General features: G+C 38.4%; 3 protein-coding genes across 6 annotated transcripts in view; 2 read left to right on the top strand and 1 right to left on the bottom strand.

The window, feature by feature from the left end:
- Positions 1–9,955, top strand: part of LOC144662373 (uncharacterized) — a 31,456-nt gene extending 21,501 nt beyond the window's left edge. For both annotated transcript variants that reach the window (XM_078523166.1, XM_078523167.1), the window contains exon 9: positions 9,124–9,955. The gene's annotated coding sequence lies outside the window, so the exon portion shown is untranslated. The remainder of the gene's footprint in view (positions 1–9,123) is intronic.
- On the top strand, positions 1,016–9,244 carry LOC144662372 (uncharacterized). The gene is made up of 7 exons (XM_078523164.1): positions 1,016–1,152; positions 1,396–1,557; positions 2,311–2,388; positions 2,879–2,946; positions 4,105–4,230; positions 5,472–8,690; positions 9,110–9,244. Exons 1-6 carry the CDS (start codon positions 1,089–1,091, stop codon positions 8,676–8,678), a joined length of 3,705 nt encoding a protein of 1,234 aa, XP_078379290.1. The 5' UTR covers positions 1,016–1,088; the 3' UTR covers positions 8,679–8,690; positions 9,110–9,244.
- A 723-nt stretch (positions 9,956–10,678) lies between the features above and the next one.
- Positions 10,679–27,830, bottom strand: part of LOC144662370 (cohesin subunit SA-2-like) — a 37,939-nt gene continuing 20,787 nt past the window's right edge. For 2 of the 3 annotated variants that reach the window (XM_078523161.1, XM_078523160.1), the window contains exons 21-42: positions 27,336–27,520; positions 26,315–26,404; positions 25,352–25,411; positions 25,196–25,264; positions 24,233–24,307; positions 23,960–24,033; positions 23,466–23,550; positions 22,472–22,552; positions 21,914–22,006; positions 21,158–21,215; positions 20,304–20,423; positions 20,020–20,150; positions 19,358–19,531; positions 19,085–19,167; positions 17,907–18,053; positions 16,713–16,825; positions 15,746–15,790; positions 14,641–15,079; positions 13,042–13,146; positions 12,004–12,085; positions 11,325–11,405; positions 10,679–11,121 (exon numbers count right to left, since the gene is read on the bottom strand). In XM_078523161.1, coding sequence (XP_078379287.1) covers positions 11,089–11,121; positions 11,325–11,405; positions 12,004–12,085; positions 13,042–13,146; positions 14,641–15,079; positions 15,746–15,790; positions 16,713–16,825; positions 17,907–18,053; positions 19,085–19,167; positions 19,358–19,531; positions 20,020–20,150; positions 20,304–20,423; positions 21,158–21,215; positions 21,914–22,006; positions 22,472–22,552; positions 23,466–23,550; positions 23,960–24,033; positions 24,233–24,307; positions 25,196–25,264; positions 25,352–25,411; positions 26,315–26,404; positions 27,336–27,520 — 2,423 coding nt within the window. In that variant the 3' untranslated portion in view covers positions 10,679–11,088. The remainder of the gene's footprint in view (positions 11,122–11,324; positions 11,406–12,003; positions 12,086–13,041; positions 13,147–14,640; positions 15,080–15,745; positions 15,791–16,712; positions 16,826–17,906; positions 18,054–19,084; positions 19,168–19,357; positions 19,532–20,019; positions 20,151–20,303; positions 20,424–21,157; positions 21,216–21,913; positions 22,007–22,471; positions 22,553–23,465; positions 23,551–23,959; positions 24,034–24,232; positions 24,308–25,195; positions 25,265–25,351; positions 25,412–26,314; positions 26,405–27,335; positions 27,521–27,830) is intronic. The other variant, XM_078523162.1, reaches the window with a different exon arrangement.

The following is a 27,830-nucleotide window of genomic DNA, read 5'->3' as shown; positions in this document are numbered from 1 at the left end:
TATTCACAAGTCACTAAAAAGACAATCGTGCAATGCAACTCGCTGCACATTTTCCTGTTTAAGCCTCTTAAGTTTCTATGCTAATACAGACGTCGCATCAGCCGACGCACAAGTAGCGAAGCAGTGTAGCCAGACTATCGGTCATTCGAAAGAATAATGTTACTCAAAGCCATTGCAAAAAGAAAGTAGGTAGTCGGAAACCACAGCACAATTTTGTGCTATGTGCAAGGTTAAATGAAATATTCGCTATTCATCCCACCTACCGCGCGCACACTTGTCCATTTAGGTGGGATGAAAAGCGAATATTTTTAAAATTTTACCTTGCACGTAGCACAAACTTGTGCTTTTTGTCGCGCTGTCTGTGTGTTCTGTCGGTCTCCGACTACCTACTTTCTTTTTGACATGGCTTTGAGTAACATTATTCTTTCGAATGACCGATAGTCTGGCTACACTTTATAACATCGAAGTTCGTTCTGCGTTCACAAAGCGACCTGCTCAGCTTTTAATATCACCTGCTGCGCCTTCGTTGTCCACCATGTTAAAAACGATACGCATGCGTCACTCACCCCAGACTGGAACGGTTTGCGGTTTCATCTCGGAACTGAGTTCTTTTTCAGTTTACATAATAACAGAAGGAGAAGTCATACCGGAACGAAAATTTAATTCGGAATGAACTCTTTTTGGAATGTCTTGCACGGGAATGAAATTTCGTCTCGGTATCATGTAAACAGATGCAGAGAAATAGAGATGGAAAGAGAATGAAGTCGTTGTGGAATGAAAATCATTCCGGTATCATGTGAACAGCCCTTTAAAATTCCACATAAAATCACCAGGAATCTTAAATGCGTTCCCGGCCAGTTGCCGGATAAAATTTCCCGGACACGCCAAAAATGGCCCTCGCTGACAGTCTACAACTCTTCTAAAACCTGGCTAGAAATCGACAACAATTGATTCCTCGGTGATTGTTATCGGAAGTTATTTTTGTCTTTTTACAAGTTGAAAACAAACATGAGATGGCCATCAAAACCGAAATTTGAAATGGTAAATATCTTTCTCGAAACACGTCTTTTTTCTTTTTTTTACCAGTCATGGCAGAAGGTCAGATCGCGTCATCTAAAGCAAAATTGGAGTTTGACGATGAAACTTTAAAAGGTATGGAAAATAAACTACATGCAAATAACTTTATAACATCGCAAATATAATTATTTGATGGTAATTTAATTTTTATTTTATTTGCCCTTCAAATTGATATATCAAAGTGGTACGTCCTTGCAATAAATAAACATTTCAAGCTTCTGGCTATAGCCTTGCAATTCAAGAGAAGCGAATTCATTTACTAATTTACGTGCACATCCTCGTGAAATTTAATCTACTGCCGTTTCAATCTTATTTCAGCGATTGCAAACGTGTACCGCGAAGAAGGTAACAATGAATACAGAAAAAGAGAACTTAGTAATGCCGTATACTTCTACACGGAAGGACTTCAAGTGAATTGCAAAGATGATGAACTGAATGCCAAACTGTACAGTAACAGGGCTACAGCTAATTTCTATTTGGGTAAGATGATTAACAGCCAAATCTTGTGCTTTTGCTTTTCTCACGTACAAGCACAAACATAAGCATAGGCACATACACAAGAAAAGAAAAAGAACAAGATTTATTTAACGTCAGACGAGACATTAATGGTTATGTTTTTGTGCCGCTGGATATATGGAGTATCTTTGACTTCTATTTTAAATGTGAAAAATCTATCTAATTACTCCGGCCTAAATTTGTCCATGATGAACATGTCCACAATGTCTTTACTGAAAAAAGACAAGCCAAAAAGTGCAACATTTCTGGTTCTCGCGAACAGAAATCTTTAGCTCCCGGAACGATTACCGTTTTTTACGGATTTCGGTCTGGATATTTCCAAAAAAAAACTAAGCCGGTATTCTGCAGTTATCTACTTAAAGCGCAACAAACTAACAAAGTATAAGTAAAATCAATTTTTGGACCGTAGCCAGGATTTCTTTGATTTTTACTAACATGAATTTATTCTTTTACTATATTATAATTATGTTAATTAGTCCCCCTTTCTTTCAATCTAGTTTGTTAAATTCGTTGAGCTAAGTTTATTTGAAATACCCAACCAAAGTCAGCTCCAGGCTTCGTATCGGTGAGCATTTACCAATTTTCACTGCCTCCTTGCCAAAACATTGTTAAGTAACCTGGCGAAGACCTTGGTACTTATCTTAGCACTAAGTTTTTGTCCCACTGCTTGTGTTTCTGTACACAAAATGGCGTGTAACTTTTATCATTTGTTTCTAGGAAATTACCAGGAGGCACTTAGTGATGCAACAGCCGCAGTTAAGTTGGAACCTACTTACATTAAAGCCATAGAAAGAGGTACGTTCTTGGCGAACGGTTGCGTTTTGCCGACTTCAAAGCTTAAGTTCACAGGGCTTTATTAGCAAACATGAATTTACCTTGGGCAAATGTCGTTGTCTTTCCTGTTTAAACAGAACTTAGCCAGGGAACAGCCAGTTGCAAGTTCCTTGGCCTCACTCTCCCCTCCCCCCGTGGGGTTTGGGAGAGCCCAGGGTCATTGCTTGAAAGCCTTCCCTTGCTCACACAAACTTTAAACGCAGGGCTGATCAAACAGCTAGGGACTGATGTTATAAAGGCTGCTGAGCCCAGATGCCAATTGTGAAAAGCGTGAACAAGTCCTGGCCATATTTGAAAGCAAAGTCTGTGCTGAACAGTTTGCTCAAGTGGCTTTCGTGTTCTCACTTATTACTCTTTAATTTGTTTGTTACTTTAACAGTGTTTGAATGATTTTTCTTTCACAATGTAGGTAAATATAATACTTATATCTAACCTTTGTTTCCTTTTGTAGGCGCCAGTGCCTGTGTGAAGCTACAGCTTTATAAAGAAGCCATAGCCTGGTGTGATAAGGGGTTGGCAGTATCCTTTTATAACATTTTTTAACATCCCTTGCCATTGATAGATGAGAAAAGTCATATTACCTGTCAGGGTTCTTGTGAATAGTAGTCTACTTCAAAACTAACAAAAAGCCGTGCTTTCCTTAGAGCATCTATTATACTTAAGCTACGCACCCCAATACATTGACAACAGCTGCTGATCTGTCTTCACTGATCCCATCTTGCCATCACACTTTCACTAATAACCTACCACCAGGTAAGCTCCATAAATCCAACCCAAGGCTATCCTCTGGTGTTTTTGAAGTAAATTTCTCCGAATCAAACTCCTTCTAAGAAATATCTTTGTCGTTTCCAACGTGGAATTCTTCTTCTTGAAGTGGAAACTACAAAAGGTTATACATGTACTCTGTCTTATTGCTGTCAGTAATCAACAATTTCCTGAGGCTCCACTGTCATATTCTTTAAAATTATTTGTATAAGGCAGGTTGACCTTTTATCCTAAAAGGCTTCGAAGTGGAATACGTTTTTGAGGGGGATGAAAAATTTTCATCTGCAACCTTTTGTTTGAATTTATGCACCTCTGCAAACATTTTCTTTCGAAATTCAAACTATTTTTTTATACGTATGGTGTTTGCAAGCAATTTATTTTGTCTTTTTGAGCCCTTCAAACAATTTTTTAGTATTTTTCATAACCCCGCTTCCCCTCCAGAAAAAGTTATAGCCCGTCCCTAATCGAGGTCGTAAAAAAATAAAAAAAAAGTAATTTAGGAAGCCCCTATGAACAAATAAGCTCTTCGAGCCGTCTTTTGTAACAGATTTCTTTAACATCTGCCCCCTTTTAGGTCCTGAAGTTTATCCCTAAAATTCCCATTCAATTCTTATATTTTTGCTAATTGCAGAAAATAGCTACGTACATAGAATTCTTGCATGAACTACAGCTTTACGTATACGAAATAGCTTCTTGACGGCCGACATTTAGACTACAGATCTTTTGATCAATTCTATACAAGGCGGAGAAGTTACTTCTCGTTGAGTCGAAAAATGCTAAAGACGATAAAAATTCATTTCTACATTTCTTAAAATTAGTCAATTAACAATGAATTTACTTTATGTCATCACGACCTGTCTTTAGGGCTACTTTTATTTCAAACAATATGTCACGTGCCTTGACCCTTAGAAGATTGAGGAGACGCGAAGTAAATTAGTTGATTTACGGACCAGGAGTATTGAGAAACTAAATTCACCACAACAAACAAAGCAACAGAAAATTAAAGACATGTCTGTTACTCACTCTGAGGAAGGCCAAGTAAGTATTTACATGAAAAAGAGTACTGTTGCAAGAAAATAATTTAATGGCTTTAATGGGAAAATCAAACCATATTAAGCACGTTTTCTTTTTTTTCAATTTTCATTTTTAACCTCAAAATAAATGTTTTTCCCTGTGTCAAAAAATACTTTACATCAAATATCGAACAGGATTTTAGTATAGGAAAGCGCCGACCTCGAGGAATGTTTTGAAAGTTGTCAAAATTGAACGAGCCTTATAACCCCTCGTTTCGTCTTTAGAATACTTTGGGTATCTTCTTTAGCCTTCCAGTCAACATCGTAAAATCTTCGGAAGACTTCGGTTCAACTCCAAAAGTCTTTGGATTAACATCGGAAATCATTGAAAGTCTTCGGGTAAACTTCGTAAGACTTTGAAAATTTTCAGAAGACTTCGGGTCAACTTCGGGAAGAAAAGTAACAGGTTCGCTTAAGAAGTACAATTTGGGATTAGTTGTACTGCTCTGTCCAATCAGAATCCAGTAATTTGTTGAGTGTTCTATAAGAACAGAAAATTATTATTTGATTGCAACAGACAAGCAAATAGTGCTTTTAATAACTAATCTTGCATAGGGACATATCACCCTGCCACATATACATTTAGAGAGATAAAAGGGATGGTATTTATAAGAATTGATGAACCATGACAAGGGTAAAATATTAAAAAAATGTTGCTAGCCTAGCTACAGGTTTCGATAGATGAAATGTTTACAAAAAATGCGACTCTATAAAGAACACTGTAAAACACATCTCACACAATTCTGGCGCTACAGCAATTCATACTTTTGCAGACATGACACGCTGTGGTGTCGTGTTCCCCATTTTAAACATTTTTTGAAAATCTTATGAGACAATAATATATCATTGAGAAATAAATACGACATAATTTTCTAATGTTTCAACAGAGTATTCTTACCTAAGTTTTATCACTAACTGTCGTAAGCATACGCCGGTTGTTTATCAATTGTTTACGCTTCGATGGTTGACTGACTACTGTGCAAAGGAAAGGCCAGGCCAGGCCCCTTTTATATCGGCCGGAACTTCTTGTTTAATTTTCATTACGTTTTCGTAACGTTTTAAAGTTGTTCTTTCTTATTTAAAAATACCTGCTAGCTAAACCTAGCTATATAACATGGAAGACAATCGGCACATGGTTTTTTTTATAATAGCTTTTGCGGACCTTGATGATTTTGTTAGTAATAAAGATATGTTTCTGTTCGATAGGAAAGTGAAGATTCTTTGCCAAAAGCTTCCAAAGACGTAGCAGATATCAATAAAGTTACCAGCTCCCATGACGTTCTCGGGGATTCCAACAGTACACAAAACTACCTTGAACTCACCCCTGGCAATTTTGATATTACTTGTCACCGTCTGGAATATCCCAAAATGGCAATGGACTACCTTGAAATTCTTGGTAACGCTTATGAAATTCTGGGGGATTTCAAAACAGCCGTCGACTGCCATGAACGTCATCTTCAAATTGCCAAACACGCGGGAGACAAGGCCGGAGAAGGAAAGGCGTATTGTAATCTTGGTAATGCTTATCAAGATCTGGGGAAAATCAAGTCAGCCATTGACTACCATGAACTCCATTTAAAAATTGCCAAAGATGTGGGAGACAAAGCCGGGGAAGGAAAGGCTTATGTTAGTATTGGTGGTGCTTACCAAAGACTAGGGAATTTTAAAACAGCCATCAACTACCACGAACATCATCTAAAACTTGCCAAAGAAGTCGGAGACAAATCCGGAGAAGGGATGGCGTATGGTAGTCTTGGCGACTCTTATCATCGACTGGGTGATTTTAAACGAGCCATAGACTACCATGAGCTTCATTTAAACATTGCCAAAAAAGTAAGAAACAAAGCCGAAGAAGGAAGGGCGTATGGAGGTCTTGGTAACGCTTATGAAGGTCTGGGGGAATTTAAAAAGGCAATCGGCTACTACGAACGTTATCAAAAGTTAGCTAAAGAAGTGGGAGATAAAGTCGGCGAGGGAAGTACGTATTGTAATCTTGGCAACGCTTATCAAAGTTTGGGGGATTTCAAAGCAGCCATTCAAAATCATGAATGTCATCTAAAATTTGAAAAAGAAGCAGGAGACAAAGCTGGAGAAGGAAAGGCGTATGGAAACCTCGGCAACGCCTACTGCAGTCTCGGTGATTTCGAAACAGCAATCGACTACAGTGTTCGTGCTCTCGATTTTGCCAAAGACGTAGGAGACAAAGCCGAAGAAGGAAGAGTATATGGTAATCTTGGAAATGTTTATTACAGTCGGGGGGATATTAAAACTGCCATTGACTACCATGAGCGTCATCTTAAAATTGCCAAAGAAGTGGGAAACAAAGCCGAAGAAGGAAGTGCACATGGAGATCTTGGCAATGCTCATCACAGTCTGGGGGACTTCAAAACTGCAATCGACTATCATGAACGTCATCTAGAAATTGCCAAAGAAGTGGGAGACAAAGCTGGAGAAGGAAAAACGTATTGCAATCTTGGCAACGCTTATTATAGACTGGGTCGTTTCGAAACGGCGATGGACTATTATGAACGTGATCTAAAAATTGCCAAAGAAGTGGGAGACAAAGCTGGAGAAGGAACTGCTTATGGTAATCTTGGCAACGTTTATCACAGTCTGGGAAAGTTCAAAACAGCGATCGAGTACAATGAAGTTTGTCTAAAAATTACCAAAGAAGTGGGTGACAAATATGAAGAAGGAAGGGCGTATGGCAAACTTGGAAACTCTTTTCAAAGACTGGGGGATTTCAAAACAGCCATCAACTACCACGCACGTTGTCTAAAAATTGCCATAGAAGTGGGAGACAAAGTCGGGGAAGGAAGGGCGTATGGTACTCTTGGTTACACTTCTCAAAGTCTGGGGGATTACAAAACGGCAATTGACTTCCATGAACGTGATCTAAAAACTAAGCAACAAGTGGGAGACAAAGCGGGCATAGCCACATCATTTTATTGTCTAGGTTGGAGCTTTGAATGGCAGGGATCTCCACTCAGGGCTCTTGATTGCTATCATTCGAGTGTGACTATGTTCAATAATGTAAGACGTCACCTGAAAGGTAAAGATGAGTGGAAAATTAGCTACCGCGACTTGAATGAATGTGCGCATGCATACACACGTTTGTGGCGTCTATCATTAAAACAAGGCAAAGTAGTTGAGGCTCTATCTGCTGCTGAACAAGGACGCGCCCAAGCTTTGAATGATCTGATGGAATTGAACTATGGGCTTGATACGGCTTACCATCAGTCCAATACACAGGATGAAAGTGCATACGACTCATTTAGTTTCCTCCCGTCGACTGTCGTTTTTATAGCAATTGATGAAAGAGAAATTGTTTTCTGGATTGTTCAAAACGGAAAGGATGTGCAACTAAGGAGAAAGGAAGTCAGTAATAGCAGTTCACTGGATTTGAACAACTTCTTAAAGTCTTTAGTGGCGACTGCTTATAAGGAAATTGGTGTAAGAGCTGGTGTAAAATGTGAGGATCGCTCACTGGATAACTTGGCAAATGAGAGGTCTCCTCAGACACAACCCAATCCTGTTGGCCTGCCTGAAAATGCTTTAAGAACATTTTATGACGTCATTATCGGCCCTATTGCCGACTTGATTAATGGCAACGAACTTATATTGGTTCCCGAAGGTCCGTTGTGTTTGGCCCCGTACGCTGCATTCGTGGACCCTAATTCAAGGAACCTGTGTGAGTTTTGTAGAATCCGCATGATTCCATCCTTGACCAGTTTAAAACTGATCACAGAATGTCCAGATGGTTACCACAGTAAGACAGGGGCGCTTCTAGTGGGTGACCCGTGGGTACAAGAGGTTGTTTTTCAAGGGCAAATACTGGGACAGCTGCCATGCGCCAAAGAAGAAGTAGAGATGATTGGAGGAATATTAAATACCGAACCACTCATCGGAAGACAAGGAACAAAGGATGAAGTGTTGAGACGACTATCCTCGGTTGCTTTAGTACACATAGCGGCACATGGTATGAAAACAGGAAAAATTGTCTTGGCACCCAACACTACACGAACATCCCAGATTCCTGTCGAGGAAGACTTCCTTTTAACAATGAAAGATGTCATGAGTGTTCAAATTCGAGCAAGGCTGGTTGTGTTAAGTTGCTGTCATAGTGGTCGTGGGGAGATTAAGGCTGAGGGGGTGGTTGGCATTGCACGAGCGTTTTTAGGTGCCGGTGCTCGTTCTGTCCTGGTGTCCCTGTGGGCCATTGACGACGAGGCCACTCTGGAGTTCATGAGAAGTTTCTACTCACACCTGGCAAAAGGAAAAAGTGCCAGCGAATCCCTGAACCAAGCCATGAAATGTATGAGAGAATCTGACGACTTCAATGAGGTGAAGTACTGGGCACCGTTTGTCCTGATTGGAGACGACGTTACGCTGGAATTTGGTGGAAGCGAGTGAATGTCCTTCACTGTAAGTAGAACCATGTATAGTGATCAATTCAAATACCACAGAAATTCTAAAATGAAATATTTGTTCTTTAGCCACTATCGTTTGTGAAATGAAAGAGCATTCCGTTTTGAGAGCAAACTAAGAAGATCTTTTAAAGTTCGCTAGAAACGCCCGGGTAAATACCATTGCACTTGCACGTGTTTTGTGCGATGTGACGTCATATAAAAGCAAATTAAAAGTACTGAACGACCATAAAACATGGACAGTTCTTTGTACGAAAAAGGCATTACAATTTTTATTTAATATCGTAATACGTAACTTTGGCGTATGGACACTTTTACGGAATGATTTTCTTAATGCAGAAAAATTGACTTTCGTTCTGAATATTATTAGAAATGGCCTATTTATTGAGATATTTTTTTTTTATATTTGCCTCTTAGGTGCAGAATGTACCAACTGTATACGCAAAGAATACAGTGAGAACAAGCGACCCTAGTGCTGGATATTGACCTTGATGTCTATTTGGTACATAATTAAAAGAGACTGTAAATACACATATCATATTGAGATGTAAAGGAAAACGGTCTCTACATATTCGTTAAAGAGACTGTAACGATACATACTGTAGTGTACTAATAGGTGTTTAAGTGAGGAAAATCAATGGAATTTCCAGAATAGTTTTCTTAGTCTTTTTGACTGTATTTTTATCAGTGTTACTATCGATGTACGTGGATGGACCGACTCGTTTGATTTGTTCTCTATGTTGGTCTTAGTGGAAATAGTCAAGAGCTGCAGAGTAAGTGAGTCAATGACAGTTTTGTAGCAAACGTTATATCATACATTATCATAAACGTTTTAAAAAAGGTCTAGCCGAAGCAAGGTGTTTTAATTGTATTATTACTTGTATGATTTCATTTGACGCACCTGGGCATATAATTAGAGTGGTTTGCCAGCAGCTTAGAAGCAAACACTGAAGAAGTGGCGAATTTCACTGCCTACTGTATAATATAAATAGCAAAACTTCTCAAATATTCAGAGACAATCAAAACCTGCTAGGTGCCGGGTTCATTTCGTCATTTAATAGCCGATTTCTAGTACCAAATCTGTTTTTTTTTTTTCGTTCTAAATGCTATATCCATATCTATAACATAAAATTCTTTTAATTTGTAAGAGAACAGTAGCTAAATTTTTTAGTACTTAGTCATGGTACTTTGCTTTACATTTAAAATCGGAAAAGATGTTTTATAAATTGATATCACAGTAACAATAAAGGTCATTTTGTTAGAATGCAATGCTGAAGTGTGTTTTTAGTATTAATGATGGGGAAATAAGACTATTAACACTACACTGGAAAATAATAAAAAGGGTAAATTTTACTAAGCTCGGTGATTAATGATGAAGATGAAATGTTCCAGTTCACCACGAGTCTCTCATAGCTCAGTTGGTTAGAGCGCCCAACCAGTATCTGGGAGGCCATGGGTTCGATTCCCGTCGGGGACTCAGATTTTTTTCTTTGTCCCATGCTCGTGTCATTTTGAACATTTCACCTTCATTATTCACTGGAAAAATACCTCCAAATGCCGACTCTAAGCCTTGGGCTTCTACATCTTAGTGGGAGCTTTTGGATGGGCTTATAACTGGGGCAGCTTTTATCCGTGAGGGTTGGGGGGGGGGGGGGGGGGGCTTATAACGGTCTGACAATCACGCAAAATAAATGACCAAATAGGGCTATTCGCCATGGGATATATTTTCTCTCGCCCATTATTTGTTTATCTACAGTACGACTAGCTATAATATAAAGGGTTACTACACGCTAAACCGTCCAAGAAGTCTTATTTCGCTCCACAGGAAGAACCGTTTTATTTACTGAAGGACAATTATTAGAATCATAGAATAACCATTACCCGGTTTACTTGTGTTTAAGATAATTTTCTGCATCGCAAAAGCAACGTAGCATTGAGCTCCTTAAACAGAGCTGTTGTAGGCAATAACACTGAGGAAACAATACGCCTCGTAAAAAATAAACTTTAATATAGCGTTCTTTGAGCTAACACTTAAAACCCTTTCAGTTGGGAAACTCTAGGAATCAAACAATTACATTCACTTTCAACTGAAGTAGGCAATTTCCGGCATTAAAATGAACCAGCCTGCAATGGAACGTTTTGCAGAGACTGACAACATTAAGGACAGTTTTGTGTCACTTAATTGGATATCAAAATATTCCACACGTTTTAATAGCCTCCACTAAAAGCAACATTCAACTAAATCCCGAGAATAGGGTAAAAGTTATTTTCTCTAGAAGTGAATAAAAGGGTCATAGAATAGTAATACGGTCTGTACAAATGTAACGTTTATAAATATTAAAATAGCTATGAGTTCGCGCGGGCGTGTCCTTCTAAGGCGTGATACTTGAAAGATTTTAGAAAACTGTTTCCAATGGAGAATCATCTTCCTGTAACAAAAAGCACAAAAATATATGAATCATGTTACAAATTTAATAAGCTGCCAAACAGGCTTTCTTTCCCTCTCTACTTCCAATCAATGCAAACTTCAAAGCGTGACTTAGCTTTCAGGCAAGGCAAGACACTGACACGTTCGCCGAGATCAACTCGACGACGGCAAAAGTTTTTTCAGTTCCCCTGTTTTAGTTCTTACCGTTTCCTTTTCTTCTTGTGAGTCACCAAAGAAAGCTTCAGGCAGCTCTTTCCTCTCTCGTCTGACTCGTATTGGTGTCTTCTGACGAAATAAGAAAACAAAATCGTATTATGCACGTTTCCACTGGGCCGCATTTTTGTTCTCTTACCAGGTCATTTTTCCAGTCCAGGGGTCAACTTAGTAGGACTAGAAGATTTTGTTTCTTTTCTTTCTTCTTTGTTTCTTTTTTTTTTTGGGGGGGGGGGGAGGGGGGGAAGGTGGTTGTTTATCCTTGAAAAGAAACCTTTCATTTATTTTGTCTCAGGCTGATGCAAGGCATCATGAGACATTTTACAATGTAGTTATCTATAATTTCCCACTGAAAGAAATTTATGATTTTCCTCTAGATTGCCCCGGTTCAATTTAGTTATCAGAGCAGATTATACTTTCGTTCGAAGAATAAATAGTTTCGTAGTCTGCCTGGCACTTGGTTCAGTGTGTAATAATGTGAGAACAATGTTTAGTATTAGTGTCAGTTCTTAGGGCTTAGCCCTTACTCAGTGGTCAAATGTTTTTTTTAACCAGAATATAGTTTCATTAGCCAAAATGCCAAAATCACTGATTTGCAGAACTAAACAGCGACTAAACAGAAGGCGCCTGGTCAACGAGTGTAAATACTACCTTGGTATAACGCGTTTACCTTCTTTTCAATGTCTGTGTTATCATCGCTTTCATATTCTTCAATCTCCTCTTCGTCCTCGATATCTTCAAGACTTGTACGGCTGTAAATGTTGATTAAAAGGCAAACGTTACTTTGATTCAGCTAGAAATGCGTTATATCGTGGCATACATTAACAAGTAAGTTTCTAATGAAAATACTGTTACAGCTCAAAACAAACGCGCATTGTTATTGTCTAATGAATTGAAGAGTTCATTACGCATTGGTTATTAAATGACCAGACATAAACTCAAGCTTGTATGTTCTCGTTCACAACTAAGATATAAGCAACAATTCCTTAAGAAAATTAGGAAACATAATTGAATTCCGATAGCTCGAACCTTATTCAATTTCTCCGGTGGGGGGGGGGGGGGGAGAACTCAAAAAGTTTTTATACGGGGAGGCTACGCCCCGAGGTCCAACCCCTTACCCTTTTATATACCATTTTGACAGAAAAAGCACCCCTTTCGTATACCTTTTATACACGACACAAGGACGTTTTCTTGACAGTTTTTATGTAGCGCTTAATAAATTAAGACGATACAGCCAAAAATTGCGTCTGTTCGAAATATTTAATGTAAAGGCCTTTTTAAATATATTAATGACAGAATTTCCTACCCTTTCATACACCTAAACTTGTAAAATCCCTCTCCTTTTATATACCTGAAGCCTGAAAAAGGTACCCCTTTTCGGGCGGAGCCTCCCCGTATAGGCCATTATAGGGAGTACCCCCCCCCCCCCCCCCGCCCAGCAATTTCCCTTGAAGGTTCGAGTAATCGGGATTCAACTGCATTTCTATTTCATACACAATGCCATGCAGTTCAAGAAAAAAGTCATTGTCCGACTTGCATATTCCACGTTAATTAATTTCATTTGAAACACTAAACAAAAAAACAAACAAACAAGAAAGCCCCCCATAAAACAATATTGCCTTATTGTTTTGCGATTTAACGACATCGTGTTTATTTCGTGTCAAATTAACAAAGGAAATGTCTTTCCTCTTGTCATATGGGTACATACCCGATGCCTGATGTGTCCTTTTTACTGTAGCTTATACGAGCCTTTTTGCTGTCCTGGCGCGCTTTTTGACTTGATAACCAAGATCTTTGTGATGATAAGGGAAGGCTACAAGCAATAGGAGAAAAAGAAAGCACATTGTCAGTCAAAACATTTTTCAAGACACTCAGTACAACTTTTTCAGAACCTAGTATCGTAATGATTCGATTAAGCGCCCTCCTTCCAATAAGCCCCCCCTTCCGAATAAGCGCCCCTGTTCGAATGTGTTTTTGTTAATAAGCGCCCCCATTCTACTCAGTACTTCCCTTCTTATAAGCGCCCCTATTCTAATAAGTGCCGCCCCTATTGTGGATAACTACACCTACTGAAGTCATCGACGTCGAATAGATAAACTCGTGAACATTTACCGTACCGTACGTGTATATATTTACTGCTAAAATGAACAATTCTGTTAAAAATAACTGAACATTTAACAATTTGTTACAGTTACAGTTTCTGTTATTGTTTGTTATTTCAATATCGATTTAAGTTATGTTTTGAACAGCTGGTTGTTTCTCAAAAGTTTCTTTTAAAGGTAACTGAACTTTCAACAATTTGCTAATATTTATTAAAGTTTTGTTTTAAACATTTGGTTGTTTTTCGAAAAATTAAATAAGCGCCCTGTCCCGAATAAGCGCCCTGTCTCGAATAAGCGCCCTCCCTTGAGGTGCCAAAAGTAAATAAGCGCCCCGGGCGCTAAATGGAATCATTACGGTACCTTATTATAGGAAATTAACGCGTCATGAAATTAACGCGAATTTCAAAAGTTCGCGTTAATTTAAGTCGCGTTAATTTTTTGTTAACGTTAATTTCCGCACCGTTAATTAAGTGGAGCGTTAATTTCAATGACCTTAATTTCGTTTTCAAAGTACTCGCGAGAAAGGGAACTCTTAAAGAATGAAAACTGTTAGCATGTGGTCCAGTGTTTTTTGTTTCTTTGCGACAGACAGGTTGTTTCCTTTTGAGACCTTGGGGCTCAGGGAAGGGCTTATGTCAAACAGCAAAGCAGGTTGGATACAAATATAAGAAATCATTGTTTTAGTGACAAATTTGCACAAAAAGGCAATGAAAACTGAATATGGTACATTGGTAAATAATTTACCCGTTTAAAACTAATAGGTTTATACTCATTGTTATTGCTTCAGTTTTATTACTATTGTTATTAACTACATTAAAAACCCGCGTATAAGAACCTAGGTTTTTTCAAGTTAGCCTAAACAAGTTCTTATATAAATGGTATTTAGTGTAAAATTAGGCTAACTAGGTTCTTAATTAGGTTCTTATCTTTTGTTCAAGAAATAATAATAATGAAATTTTAGCCTAACAGGTTCTTAAATGATAGGTTCTTATACGCGGGTTTTTACTGTATAATCTTTTTTGTATTATCATTCTTTTCTTTTCTTTAATGAAGATGAGTTATTAATATTTTGTAAAGTTTTATTTTTCTTCATTATTTTTCTTCTTCGCCACCCGCCTCGAATAGCTAGGCTAATTGCGGGAGGTGAAAGACATTGTAAATAACATGATTGTGTAAAATAAAGTGTTGTTGTTGTTAAATGCTACCTTTCAAAATCCTGATCATCGTCATCATGTTCCTCGTCTTCTTCTTCATCAGACTGTGCGGATTCCTCGCGCTTTCTTTTCTGTTGTTCCCGTTTCTCAGTCACAGGCGTCTCACTCCCTTCTTCTCCAGCCTTGCCGCCAGGTGGCTTTTTCTTCTTCACAGAAGACAGCGGTTCCTGCTCCTCTTGAGTCCATTCTCCAGATCCTGACGAAATCACGTCGTCATCATCATCATCATGATCACTCGCCTCTTTCTCTGCAACAGCAGGTTTAGCTGGTTTAACAGGTATTGCTGTCGGAGCCTCGGTCTGCTGAGCTGTAGTTGTGGTTGACTTTGGAGGCCGTCCTCGAGGCGCCCTTGGTTTTTGTTGTTTTTTCTTCTTGACCTGCGCCACTCGTGTTTGCTTTGAAAGCCATTCTCCCTCTTTACTTTCATCTCCTTCAAAATTAATACAAAACATGAAGTGAAACAAAACCAGGTCAAACAGATTATGACAATGGATGACAAGGCCCTTTACAAAACAGTCAGTTGACCTTGTATGTCATGCATAATCTGATTCTTCTAAAGGACCCTAGTCAGCCATGCCTTTGTTTTTGTTTACATACGAGCGTTTTGGTATTAACTTTTACGCGGAGCGTGTCTAAACGGAAGATGTCTCTGTAAAACCGCTAAAGGTAAGTAACCAGAGTTCTAGTAATACATGTACAACTTAGAGCAATGCAATAAAATTTCTCTTCACCAAACAGTTTTCGGGGGGGGGTTTTTTTTTTTCTTTTTTTCCCCTTTTTTCCCCCTTTCCCAAAAAGCTCGAAAACCGTATAATTCCGATGGCATCGAAAATGGCGGAGGCTGACAAGGTTCCTTTAATGATCGACAGAATTTTGGAAAGATAATTGGTCGAAACATGAGAGACTTCATTCGCAACTCGTAGTATTATTACACCGACAATTAGACAGCGTTTGGGAAGGCAGTGTTCTAAAGACAGTCAAAAACTATAGAGCCAAACACCATCATCTGTGGATCATCCGCGTTGCAATATTGAGTGACAAAATCCAAAATCCAATACACGTTTGACAGCAACTTTTAATGACTTGTTAAGTTTACCTTCCAAGGGCAGTTTTCTTTTTGCCCGACTTCCTTTCTGCTGTACTACAAAATAAAAGCAAAACGAATTGAAAACATCAACCACAGAGGAGCAAAGGAGGAGAAAAGAGGGAGCCGTCACCCACGAAAGGGTGTGCACTGGACATTTCTATGACATGTCTTGTTTAATGCCTGTAAGTTGAAGTGACTACTAGAGAATGAACTTGCAAATGCTAGCTCGCCGCACATTTAATTTTCTTTGCAGCACTGTTTACACTATAGTATTCCGATTTTTTGTAAACAAAAATTCTTATACGATCATGGTTGCCATAAACTTAACATGTAGTTCAGTAAAGAACCAAGCAAGCCTGTTGAACAGCAGAAACGAATATTTCTTCTAAAAAAATTTTTTTTAAAGAATCCCAGCTAACTGGAGGCTGACCAGCTGGCTATTTTCATTACGTTGCCGAGGAGATGAACTTTATCCTGGTCCCAGAGGTTTTCTTTCTTCTCCTTTCTCTGTCAAATTTGAGCTGCTACACTCTCTCTCTACCACTGCCACAAATGGCTTTTTTCTCGCCAGAAGAAGAAAGAGGCTCTCTCCAACCACTCACAAAAAAACACACTGGGACCAGAGTACAGTGCAGTTGAAATAGCAGAGTGAGGGGACTGTTTTGAGACTTGCACCCTTACTACTCATCCACACTGTATAGCTAGCGACGGAGTTGGAGTTGGAGTCGTAAGCCGTCACACTGGGAGTGGAGAGAAACGTTGCGTGACTTCAAGTTTGGGAAAACGTTGCGTGACCAAGTGGGGAGGAGTGTTGCGTGACTCCAAGTGGGGAGAAGCGTTGCGTGACCAAGTGGGAGAAGCGTTACGTGCGGACCCAAATAACGGCTGCCAAGAACACTACACTGTTTCCAAAGCCAGAACACTACATTGCACGTTCTTCCCTCGCTTATAGTCATATCTTTTTGATATTTCATACCTTCTTCCTCTTCATCCTGTCCAGCCAAGCCATTTCTGTACGTTATCAGCGGACTCCACTGCCCTCCCTTCTTATTGACCATTTCCTTTGCATGTTCATCAAGAAATGCCAAACTGCAAGACATTATTAAAGTTCACGCTAGTCTCCTAGTTACTCTGTTGCATATTGCTAGCTTTTTAAGACATCTGTTCAAATTGTAAGGACTAGAGAGCCATTTGGCTTTCACTGCTGGCAAGTGCATGTAACCTTGATTCCCGTAGCCTAAACTGAAAGTATCTAGTTTCCAGCATTTTTCTAACATCCTCATAATTTGCAGGTCTCCATATATACTCATGGTTGGAGGGAGACTTTCAGGGTAAAGTGCCCTGACAAAGACCACAAAATAAAGATCGTTGCCATGCTTCAACCTCAAACCTACTGATTGCTTTAGCAAGCGGAGGTGAACGTAAAGTAAAGTAAAGTAAGTAAAGTAAAAACTTTATTTCAGTGTCTATGTGTGGGGCGTGTGGGGCACCAATTAAAATACCTAAAAAACTATTAATAATACTAAGCCTAAAATTATTTTAAAAAAAATTAACAAAAAAATAATATTTACAACATCTTCTAAGCGCTACAGAGCTTACAGCAGTTACTATTGTTTTCTACATAGTCCGATAGATTTAGTTTTCTAATTAATTTTTGTTCGCAGCTTTGGTTCGTTTGGTTCGCAAAGTAAGCGTATGGTGACTGACACACTTGTCATAAGGCCACTCTGCCTGTAACACTACATATATACATCTATAAGTAAATACCGGTAAATTAATAAATTAACTAACTTTATTTAGACACAGTTAGGATTAAAGCTATAAGCTTGTGGGGCTGTGTATTCCCGATCGAATTGAAATTTGGAAGTGGTTAGTGTTTTTTGCGGAGGGAGGAAAACCGGAGAAGAACCCTCGGAGCTACAGTAGCAAGGATTTGATTTGATTTTCTATGGTAATGGAAAATCAAATGAAACCTCCAACCAATGTTTTCATATTATTAAAAAAATGGAGATGAACTACACTATAAGAACGACAAAAGGAACTGTGTATGTCGTAATTAAACAAGATTGAACAAGGACCAAATTAAAAACTGAAGTTCTACTGGGTCGATAGAAACCACGTTAAGTTGTGTTCCTTCATGCACTATGATGTAGACACTCCTATCACTTACACTCCAGTTTTTCCAGACTTGTCCTGACTGATCAGCTTGAACGTGAATTCACTCAGAACATCCAAGAACTGTAGATTTGTTGGCGGCTCATCTGTATCGTTTCGAGCTGAAGTGTCTCCATTCCTAAGACTGTACTTGATTCCTTCCCTAAATAAATACCGTATTTTCTCGATTAAACGCCGGACCCCGATTAAACGCCGGCCTCGTATAAACGCCGGGTCAAAATTGCTAGTTTTTAAATAAACGCCGGGGGCGTTTATTCGAGGTCCCGGCGTTTACTTGAGGTCAAGCTAACAAGTTAATATATTCTGTTTGTCACAAATCTCGATTGCAACATAAACTATCCAATCCGTAATAGTGCACCTTTGGGAAATAATCACCTTTGGATACCCAGGGACACTTTTTCAGGACAGAACGAAGAAAAAAATCGTCCCGCTTTGACAAACTGCCCCTTGGTCTCGAAGATCGGTAACAATAAATCAATCTGAAAAATTGGCAGAAAATTGCAGTCCGTTAATAAACGCCGTGCCCCGATTAAACGCCGGCTTCAAATAAACGCCGGGTTCACAAAGCCAAGTTTGAAATAAACGCCGGGGGCGTTTATTTGAGAAAATACGGTAAATAAATAAATAAATAAATAAACTCATTTAACAGTCGTACATGTACCTATCTTCAGCTTAGTCACTCATTAGGCAGGTTGTCTCCATAACATGAAATGATTGGAATATTACTTTGAATTCCCACTTTTGTCCAAGGTCTTGCAAAGCGCTGCATACCACGTGTTCAGTTTTTTTCAGCGGGAAAAATGCTTTTCGTTGGCAATTTGTTGCATAATTTAACAGTTAACCAGCACAATCTTGAGCGGTATAGGGTTTGATTTTAGCTAGAGGCCACAGTCCTTGTTGGCTTATTATCAGGCGATATTCCACACGATTTCGCAGGATATTCGTTTAGTATACACCTAGGTGGGGAGAGGCTCTGTGAAAGAAAAGTGTTTCTCCCAGGAATACAACACAAGGGCGACAGCCTCTTAAACAATCTGGATATTAGTGTAATAAGTACTGGCCAACTAATGGCCAACTCAACTACCGAAAAACGTACTGCAAGTCTTCAGAGGAACAACCAGTGAGTACAAATCAAAGGATTCACACCGTCTTTTTAATTAAAAAACAACAAACCTGTGCAAAGTTACAACACATTCACGAGCTTGAGACTTCATTGTGTCCACACCAAATGAGAGCGCAAACCTATGAGCAAGTTCCTAAAAAATACGACAATGATAAGATGATAAATGGCGGTGATGGCACATTTAGGTTACCATGGTTACCTCTCATTCACATTACATTCACGTTTGTTTGCTAATCGCTGACATTTCTTTCTGCCCATTGACAGATGTAAGGGGATTCATCATTGCTTGACTTCAGTTAGGAGTAAAAAGGTCAAACCGTTACCTTGATTGCTGCAAAGTCCTTGGAGTTAGTATCAGCAGTGCCCTCATTATCATCCAGCAGTTTTTCAAACTCTTGCTGAAGACTCAACAGCAAAGCTTTGGCAAATGCGGCATTACTGATCTCACGGCATTTACCCATAGTATGACGGATTATATCACCATAGTTACTGTATGCCTGCAAAAAAATAACAACATAATGAACTGATTGTACGCTTCTGTGCAGGGCTTGATAAAAAAACTTGATTTCCAGTTCGTCCTAATGAGCAACTCTAACTTTTTTGTCCAGGCCATCATGTCTTTGTTTCAGAATCATCATTTCGTTGGCAGGCGAAAAAAGTTATTTGTTCGTCAGGAAAATCTCCCTGCCCTGGACAACTGGACAAGATTTTATCAAGCTTTTCCACTGAAGACCAACCATAGTACTGAGATGTAAAAATGCACCTCTCGTTAACAGTCAGGACAATGAAGGGAATTTGAATTGTAAGCACACCTCCAAGCTAAAACTTCACGTTAAGAATTGCCTGGGCCCTAACTTAACTTTTTACTCAGCAATTGACCAACTGGAATCTGGTACAATAAGCAATAAAAATAATATATGTATTAACAATGATTACACAAGAATAGAAATGTTAATGTAATTTTTGTTATGTAAAAACTTTATACCTTAATAAGGAATGCAAAAACAGGAGAAACCAGTTTCATGTCAATCACATTAAAGGCGACGAGTTTACAGAATCCAGCCAACACAGTCCTCTTCTTACTCAGCTCCAAAGCACTGGTGTCTGTCTGATCCTCTGTATAAACAATAACAACAGGTATAGTAGATATATATCATAAAATTACAAAATAAATTACTTCACTTGAATTGGCTTTCTCCTAATCAAATTGAACACCCAAGATTTGCCTAAAATGCCAGATCAGTTGAATAACAAAAAAGCAAATCCCACCATCTTCGTCTTCTGGTTCATCTTCTTCCAAGTCTGTGAACACATGACTGACAATATAGTCTCTTAGTCGCACTTGAGTACTGTAATCTGCTTCGTACACCAAAGGAGCTAAAGTAGGCGCTGCAACATAGAAAAAAGGTGGAATGAGTCTTGTCTCACCCTACCATGTAAATTTACAGAACCTTAAAGAAAAAAAATAATAAGTTACTAGTCACCAAGTGATTACATGTGACTAACAACTTTCTCAACACAGAGTGTTTCTATCAAAATAGCAAAAAATACCAGGTGATAGTTTATTGGGCCTGCTATATCATTTAACTATTGCCTTATAGAAATTTCACGCTCATAATCTAATTGTTAATTATTGTGCAGTGGCTTAAGATCATCAACAACTGTTCAAAATACAGTGGAACCTCGATTTAACGAACCTCTATATAGCGAAGTCCTCGATATAACGAACGATATTCTTCACCCCAGTAATAGTAAAACATATGGAAAAGAACCTCGATATAACGAAACCTCGTTATAGCGAACATATTTTGCCAGTCCCTTGGCCCTTCATTATATCGAGGTTCCACTGTAGTGACTTTTTCATGTTTGTAAGAAAGTTTAAAAGAGGATTGAGAAATATGACAGGGTTATTCAATTCCCCTAAAGTCTAAAAGAAGGGCATTCACCATTATGGGACTTAAAGACTCGATTTTTATTCCAAGTTGCAAGTGTGTTATTTACTGATTACCATTAACTAATGAAATTGCATCTCTACATGTTCTGAAAGTAATGCTAGTGAAAAGTATCGTGTGACAAATTGGCTGGCACAATGATGACATTACGAGAAAACAGCAAGCTATTACCTCTATTCTTTAACTGTTTTGCAAAAATGATCAGCAAATCACAGATACAAGTGAACGCCTTCAGGAGACAAAAAACAATGTGCGAATTATTATGAGAAGACATCATACTTGGTTGTCAAAACAACTGTCAAATGGCCAATAGATTATTGACAATTCACAGAAAAAAAAATATCCACAACAAGTTGCAAACTAGCTGAGAGACTACACTCTACCCAAAATTACATTCTTCCTTAAAAGTACACCTTAATTAATGGGCAATGTTCATTTTGACCCTGTCAACTCAGTTCCCCTTCCAATGTTGCTGCTTAAAGCCCTGGCCAAACGGTAACACAAGTAGATGCAAGTAGTCGCAAATTGGCAAGTTGAACTTGCATACAGACTTGAGTTGGCTGCAGCCAAATGAACCTGCAAGTTCACTCACAACTTGTGTTGACTTGCATGCAAATTTGATCTTGGCCAAAGTTATCGCAAGTTAAAGCAAGTCCTCGCCAAATGGATATGCAAGTGGATGCAAGTTGAAAACTTGCATCTACTTGCATCTCCCTTTGGCCAGGCTTTAATACACGTACTAGGTTTAAATGCAATCCTGAAATTCGGACAGCATTACATTGATAAACCAAGTGTGTTTTAACTCTTTTTGCAAAATGGTTTTATCGTCAACTAGTGTCAAAGGGTGACTCAAAATCCCTGCCAACAATTGATAAATGACCAAAACAAAACCTTGAATCTTATTTAAAAAACAATTTTCTTACTTACCACTCTCTGGACTGAAGGAGAACTAAACTGTATGAGTTCATCGCAATGAGACATAAACTGACTCACACGTCTCTTAAGTGTGCGCATCTCATGCTAAGAGAAGATAAAACATGTTAGCATAAGGCAGTCATTAACTCAACATCACAATAACAACGTGAATGGGTAGAGGCTTTTTAGACCCATAGCCTGATATATTTCAAATTTTTCACCTATAACATTCTGTGACCGAAATTTGCAATAGTAGCATTTCATGAAGATGCAACAGCATTAAAAAGCTACACCTCATATTTCTCATTTGTGACGTCTTCTAGATTTTAAGATGAGCAGAAAGTCTCAAACAGAACATCTGCCCACCAAGAATTCTCAAAGCAGGAGCATAACATAATTTCCTAGTATGGCAAGAGCCAATTCTGTAACAAACAAAAAACTGTAACTTTGACCAGTGGTTAGGTGATGGGGTGAAAACTTGGTGAAAACTGTCAGAATTATTTTAAGTACAAACTGTAGCAATTCGCTGGTACATCTTTAAATATAATCAAACACCTTTCAGCAAAGTACCTTGTCAGGCTCATTGACATCTATTTCTGTTAAATTCCAAACTAGTAGCATCTGCATGCTGGAAAAGGTTAGCTCCAGTATCTGTAACAAAAAATAAACGAATGTGTCACAAATGCAATAATTTTCTGCGCAGATGCACCCATGTCACATATAGGTTAAGCAAAGTGATTGATATAGCTTTGGCGTAAATTACAGGTTTTGAACTAGTACAGCTGTGCATATCCACGGACATGTGAAACATTCCTACAATAAAATTAAAGAAATGCTGATAAAACTAACTGTTTGATATATAACAGCATTAATAATGTGAAATGGGTCATTGTAGGATATCCATCAATCAACCTTTTAATTTTGTTAACAAGCCTCGAACAAAAAAGGAAAGAAAAAGGGTTATTCACAAAGACACTTTGGAACAAAAATACTTTTATGACTCCATGATGTAAATGTTGCAGTTTAAAACGAGCTTCAGTTCAAAATGACTTTAAACTACCTTGTAGTTCGATCATTTGTATTTTGTTTTAAGGATTATGGTAACAAATCTGGTGCGAAGAAAAAATATAAATCAAACTAGTTTAAAATCATTTTGACCTGAATATTCATCTTCAGTAAACTAAATCATAAACAGTCCAAACTGACGTATATGATTTAAGAAATTCGTTAATCTGTAGCCTGCCACTTTCTACTTTATTCTTAAAGCCTCCTTTGCTTAATACCTGTTCTATTCATTTGGTAGAAAAAGTCAACAACTCCAGGTCTGTTCAACAAAGTGACACTGGAAAGCAGTATTTTCAAAAATTCCATGATTGCAATGCAGAACAGCACCTAAACTTTGGTTTTAAAGCGATTTCATTATATTTTGTGTCCATAACCAACCCTCCAAGTTTATTTTTTTCCTTAGTGGCCATTTGGCCACCAACTACTCAAGTTTTGGTCGCCAGTGAAAAATTTTAGTCACCAAATTTAACAAGATGTCAAAGTAATATACAGTATTCACCTCATCTGGTACTGTGTTATTTGCAGCATAGTTGATGATGTAGGACAGATCATCATAAAGATCCCATTTGTTGAGATTGTGTGACCTGCATTCACAATGAGAAAAAACTATAAATTTATGAACTGAAAGACAGGGTCAAAGGGACAAATGAAGGAACAATGGAATGAAGTAACAAACAAGTGAATGGAAGAACAACAGAGATGGATCCAGGAAATTCAGAAAGAAGGGGCAGAGGATGTTGTGGAGAAAGCCCAAGGCCCCCCCTCCCCCTTTCCTTACTCCTGTCCATTACACACCCCAAATGAAAAAATTAAGTTGGAGATGTTGCTCACAGCATTCTAGGACCATTATTTTGTGATCAAAAGTTAAGGCTTCGGAAAGAAAATAGCCAGCCTCTTTACAGCTGTAAATCTGCTCCTGAACAAACAAACCAGCCAGCCAACTGACAACCAATCAATCAAAGTAGATAATAATTAAAATGTTCATGGACCTACTTGAAGAATGATGCTATCCTTGCAAGATTTACATGAAGGGCAAATCTTTCCTGGTCATCTTCATCACCTTCATCCTAAAACATCAATTTTTGCATAACACACGTTCTTACAGCGACCTTTATTACAATTATGGCAACATTTATTATTTTAAACCCTCTTTCAATCCTCATCATTTACTGTACTTTTGGGAGTTTATTCTTAGTATTCAAACATCCAACAATGTTTAATAGCGTTTACTTACAGTAAGGCACATGGTTAAAAAAAATAACTTACTGCTTCTAAACCACTCTTCAAGTTTTCTTTAAATTTCCCCACAAATGAATCTATGAGTTTGTTTTTGGACACATCCTGTAACGCAGAAAATAACGAGGAAATAAATTGTTATTTTGTACAAAGAAATTTTGCATATGTACACGTAATTATCCTGTGATCCCAATCTTTAAGTTTTGCAATAATTGTAAAACTTAAAGATCACAGTATAATAATGTGTACATATGCAAAATGGTATCATAATTATGCAAATTTTAATAATAATTATGCAAATTTTAATAATAATTATTATTATGGCAATTGGTTTCTGGACAAAAAAGCTGCCAAATTAGACAGCAAAGGTATCTTTTAGTGTTTGCTTAATGCACAGAATATCTGGCCTTGCAAGCTCATCTATAAATCAAGATACTATGCCAGAAATTTATTGAAATGATTTCCTTTTTCCTCAGCAATAAAGTTTACCGGTATATTGTAGTACAATGATTAAAACAGTTAAGTACTCCAACTTGTGCTTCTAGTAGAGCAACTTTCTAAAAATTTACTGTGTGTTGAAGTTTCATGTAGCTACATTTAGACTTGCCACAGATAATTGCAGCTGGCAGATCAGAAATCCAACAACCTAGTTTTTTGTCTATTAAATCACACACTTCTTAACAGGTTTTCAATTGATGAAGGGGTTATTCCCGAAACGTTTCGCAAAATGAGACAACATTTCCGCACTTTTTAAGAAAAAAACATTTTATAGTACATGAACAAAGTGCTACACAGCAACGTTTTATTTTTATCTACTACCAGAGTTCTGTCAGCTACTTAATTACATGTTGCTGGTTACTCTTGTCATAGCAATACACTCGCACACAAACAAGCTCGGCGTCACAGCAGCCTACTCTTCTAGTTGCTGATGCCTCCTTCAAAACAATTTGAAAGCCCTGAATGTACAATGAACATGTGCATGTATGTACTCACAGCTGTAGAAGCCAAGGTGTAGTCATTCTCTGTAAGTGTCCTAAAACTTTTACCACATTCATCCAAAACCTTGAAAAGAAATATGAAATGAATAAAGGAAAGGCTAAGAGTCTCTTTGTTCCCATTAGAATTGACAGGACACCTCAAAGAACTTACATCGACATCAGAGTGCTTCTCAACAACATCGCTCAGTTGTGTTAAAAGTTCATCCAGATGCTGAAAATTGTGACACAAAAGTCTGTCATTAACATGCCAGATAACTGTTCATGTGGCTAACTGCACACTTGTGCAAAGCTAGTCTGAAGTCACCATGGTGAGTGGTTTACACCCCTTAATAGGATGGTCCAAGGGACCTTGCAGGATTTCTTTGCATCTTGCAGTAATTATGTCATCATTTCAATTACCTTGATGGATCAGTTATTTAAGGTAATTCCCTTGAAATAGAACTGCTCATAGATCTCCAACCAAACTTTGCCAGTTGGTTGTTTACCTTAAGGGAAGTAAAATTTTGAAATAAAAAATGGGGGTCACCGTATTTGTTTAGGAGCAGGAAGACCTTGTATTTACCATAAGATTCCTTATATTTCCTTTGTGAGTACTGGCAAAGTACACGTTTTTGGTGATAATGTATTATTCTGCCATAGAAATTGATCTGTATTCATTTTATAGAAAGAATTTGATCGCTACTTTCGAACTAAGAGAAAAAAATGATAGGTCACCGAACTCGATTACGAGAAAACGATGATTTCTCTCTCTCGCGAGCCAAGCCGCATAGAAAAAAGCCGCCATTTTGTTTATGTGCGCGCGCTGATTACCTGTAAAATTCTGCGCAGTAGAGATGCGCAATGCAATACTACGAAATCACCTTAAAAACATTTCTCTTTGGTTTGTGTGGGTTTTGGAAAGTGCAGTACGTATTAGCTAAGGTCTAAGTTAAGGTTTTCACAGTGATTTCCTGTTGATGCCTACCTTTAGATGTCATTCCCACCTGCAGGGTGCCTGAATTGCTCCCCCCCTCCACCACCCCTGCGAGCCTTTACAGTTGTAAGGCATCAGTTCCCCAGCTTTTCAGTTCAAAGAAAACACTGATGATGCAGGGTTTACAAACTATTTTCAAACCTTTCCTAATCTCCTCTGCCCGTACTCTTCCAGGTCAAAGTACTGCGGAAGGGACACTAGGTTCACGACATTTTCTACATCAGTACCAAACTGAAACAAAAGGCAGACAGATACCACGACTGAGTCAGGTAAAGGCAATTGAAGTTTATTGACAGAGTTCTGGGATTGTGTTTTCTATAGTTTATCTTGTCTGATATGTTGGTCTGTATATTGGCCAATAGTTGGCTGATAGTACTATATTGGCTTACTCTCAACCTAAATGTTGGTCTACTAAGTAGACCAACATTTAGGTTGAGAGTAAGCCAATATTCAGCCTATACATGTAGTTGGTTGACACTTGACCAATAGTCGACTGACACTCGGTCTATTAGCCAAGTGTCAACTGCATGTTGGCCATCTATTGGCCCAGTGTAAACTGTGTAGCAAGAGTTGGTCAATAGTCAGCTGAGCAGGAGCAGATAGTCGGCCGATAGTTAGTTGACAACAGTTAGTCTGCTGATAGTTAGTTTCATCCGGGTTTGCTGTTAACACACTGTTGGTGTTGACTGGTAAAATATTCTTAGCTTTAACAAACATTTCCTTCAGAATCATTCCGATTTCTACAGTACTCTATACAGTGTACATGAACATGTAATAAATAAATAGACAGTGTACATACTAGTTACTGCGTCTTTATGCTCTTATAAACATCAGCACATGCCAACCACACTTCATAGGAAATACTGTACAGGACCCCCCCCCCCCCCCCACTTGCACCAACAATAGCCCCCTCCCTCCCCCTCACCACCAAAAAAATTATGAACCCACTACAAGAACAGCACTCTGTACAGCACACTTTCTCCGTTGCAACTATCCAGCAACTTGGGTTACATTACAGTAAACACCCGCGTATTGGTGGCATTTTAATACCCAATTTCAGCCTGTAGGTTCTTAAATCCCTAGGTTCTTATACGCGGGTGTTTACTGTATTTTGAGTTTTAACGCAGATGGCTCTGACGCATCATGGCCATTCCTTTCATACCTTATTTAACAAGCTTGGAAGTGTCTGCATGAAATGTGCACTGAGTTCTTTCTTGTCATTTACAGAGGACTTGCTTTCCTTCCCTTTCCGTGCTGTTCTGCCAGGGGGACCCTGTCTGGTTGACGCTTGTTTACAGGCACACACCATGATGTCAATCAGCAACATTTCTTCATTGTCATTCAAACCTAAGTGAAAAAGAAAAATTACTGTTCAATGTCATTAAAGATGTGTTTATTGTTCATTGTGGTGTAAGAGAGGAAAGATGAAGGTTTTATTTGTTTATCTCATGACGGCCTGATGAAGACTAGCAGTATAGCAGTCAAAACGTCCTGATCACCTCAAAGCGATTCTATTGTGAGACAAACAAAAAACTTTCATGTTCCCCAATTTTTTTTTTAAGAATGGGGAATGCAGTTGGTTGCAATGTTTAGAAGAAGCAAAACTGCATTTTAAAGATGATAAATTATACATGACATTGTATTTACATGTCGATCT

The sequence above is a fragment of the Oculina patagonica genome, chromosome 8, assembly GCF_052425735.1.
Source record: "Oculina patagonica isolate OP01 chromosome 8, crgOcupat, whole genome shotgun sequence".
Taxonomy (NCBI): domain Eukaryota; kingdom Metazoa; phylum Cnidaria; class Anthozoa; order Scleractinia; family Oculinidae; genus Oculina; species Oculina patagonica.
The sequence above is the reverse complement of the archived record's forward strand: the minus strand, read 5'-3'. Positions and strand labels throughout refer to the sequence as shown.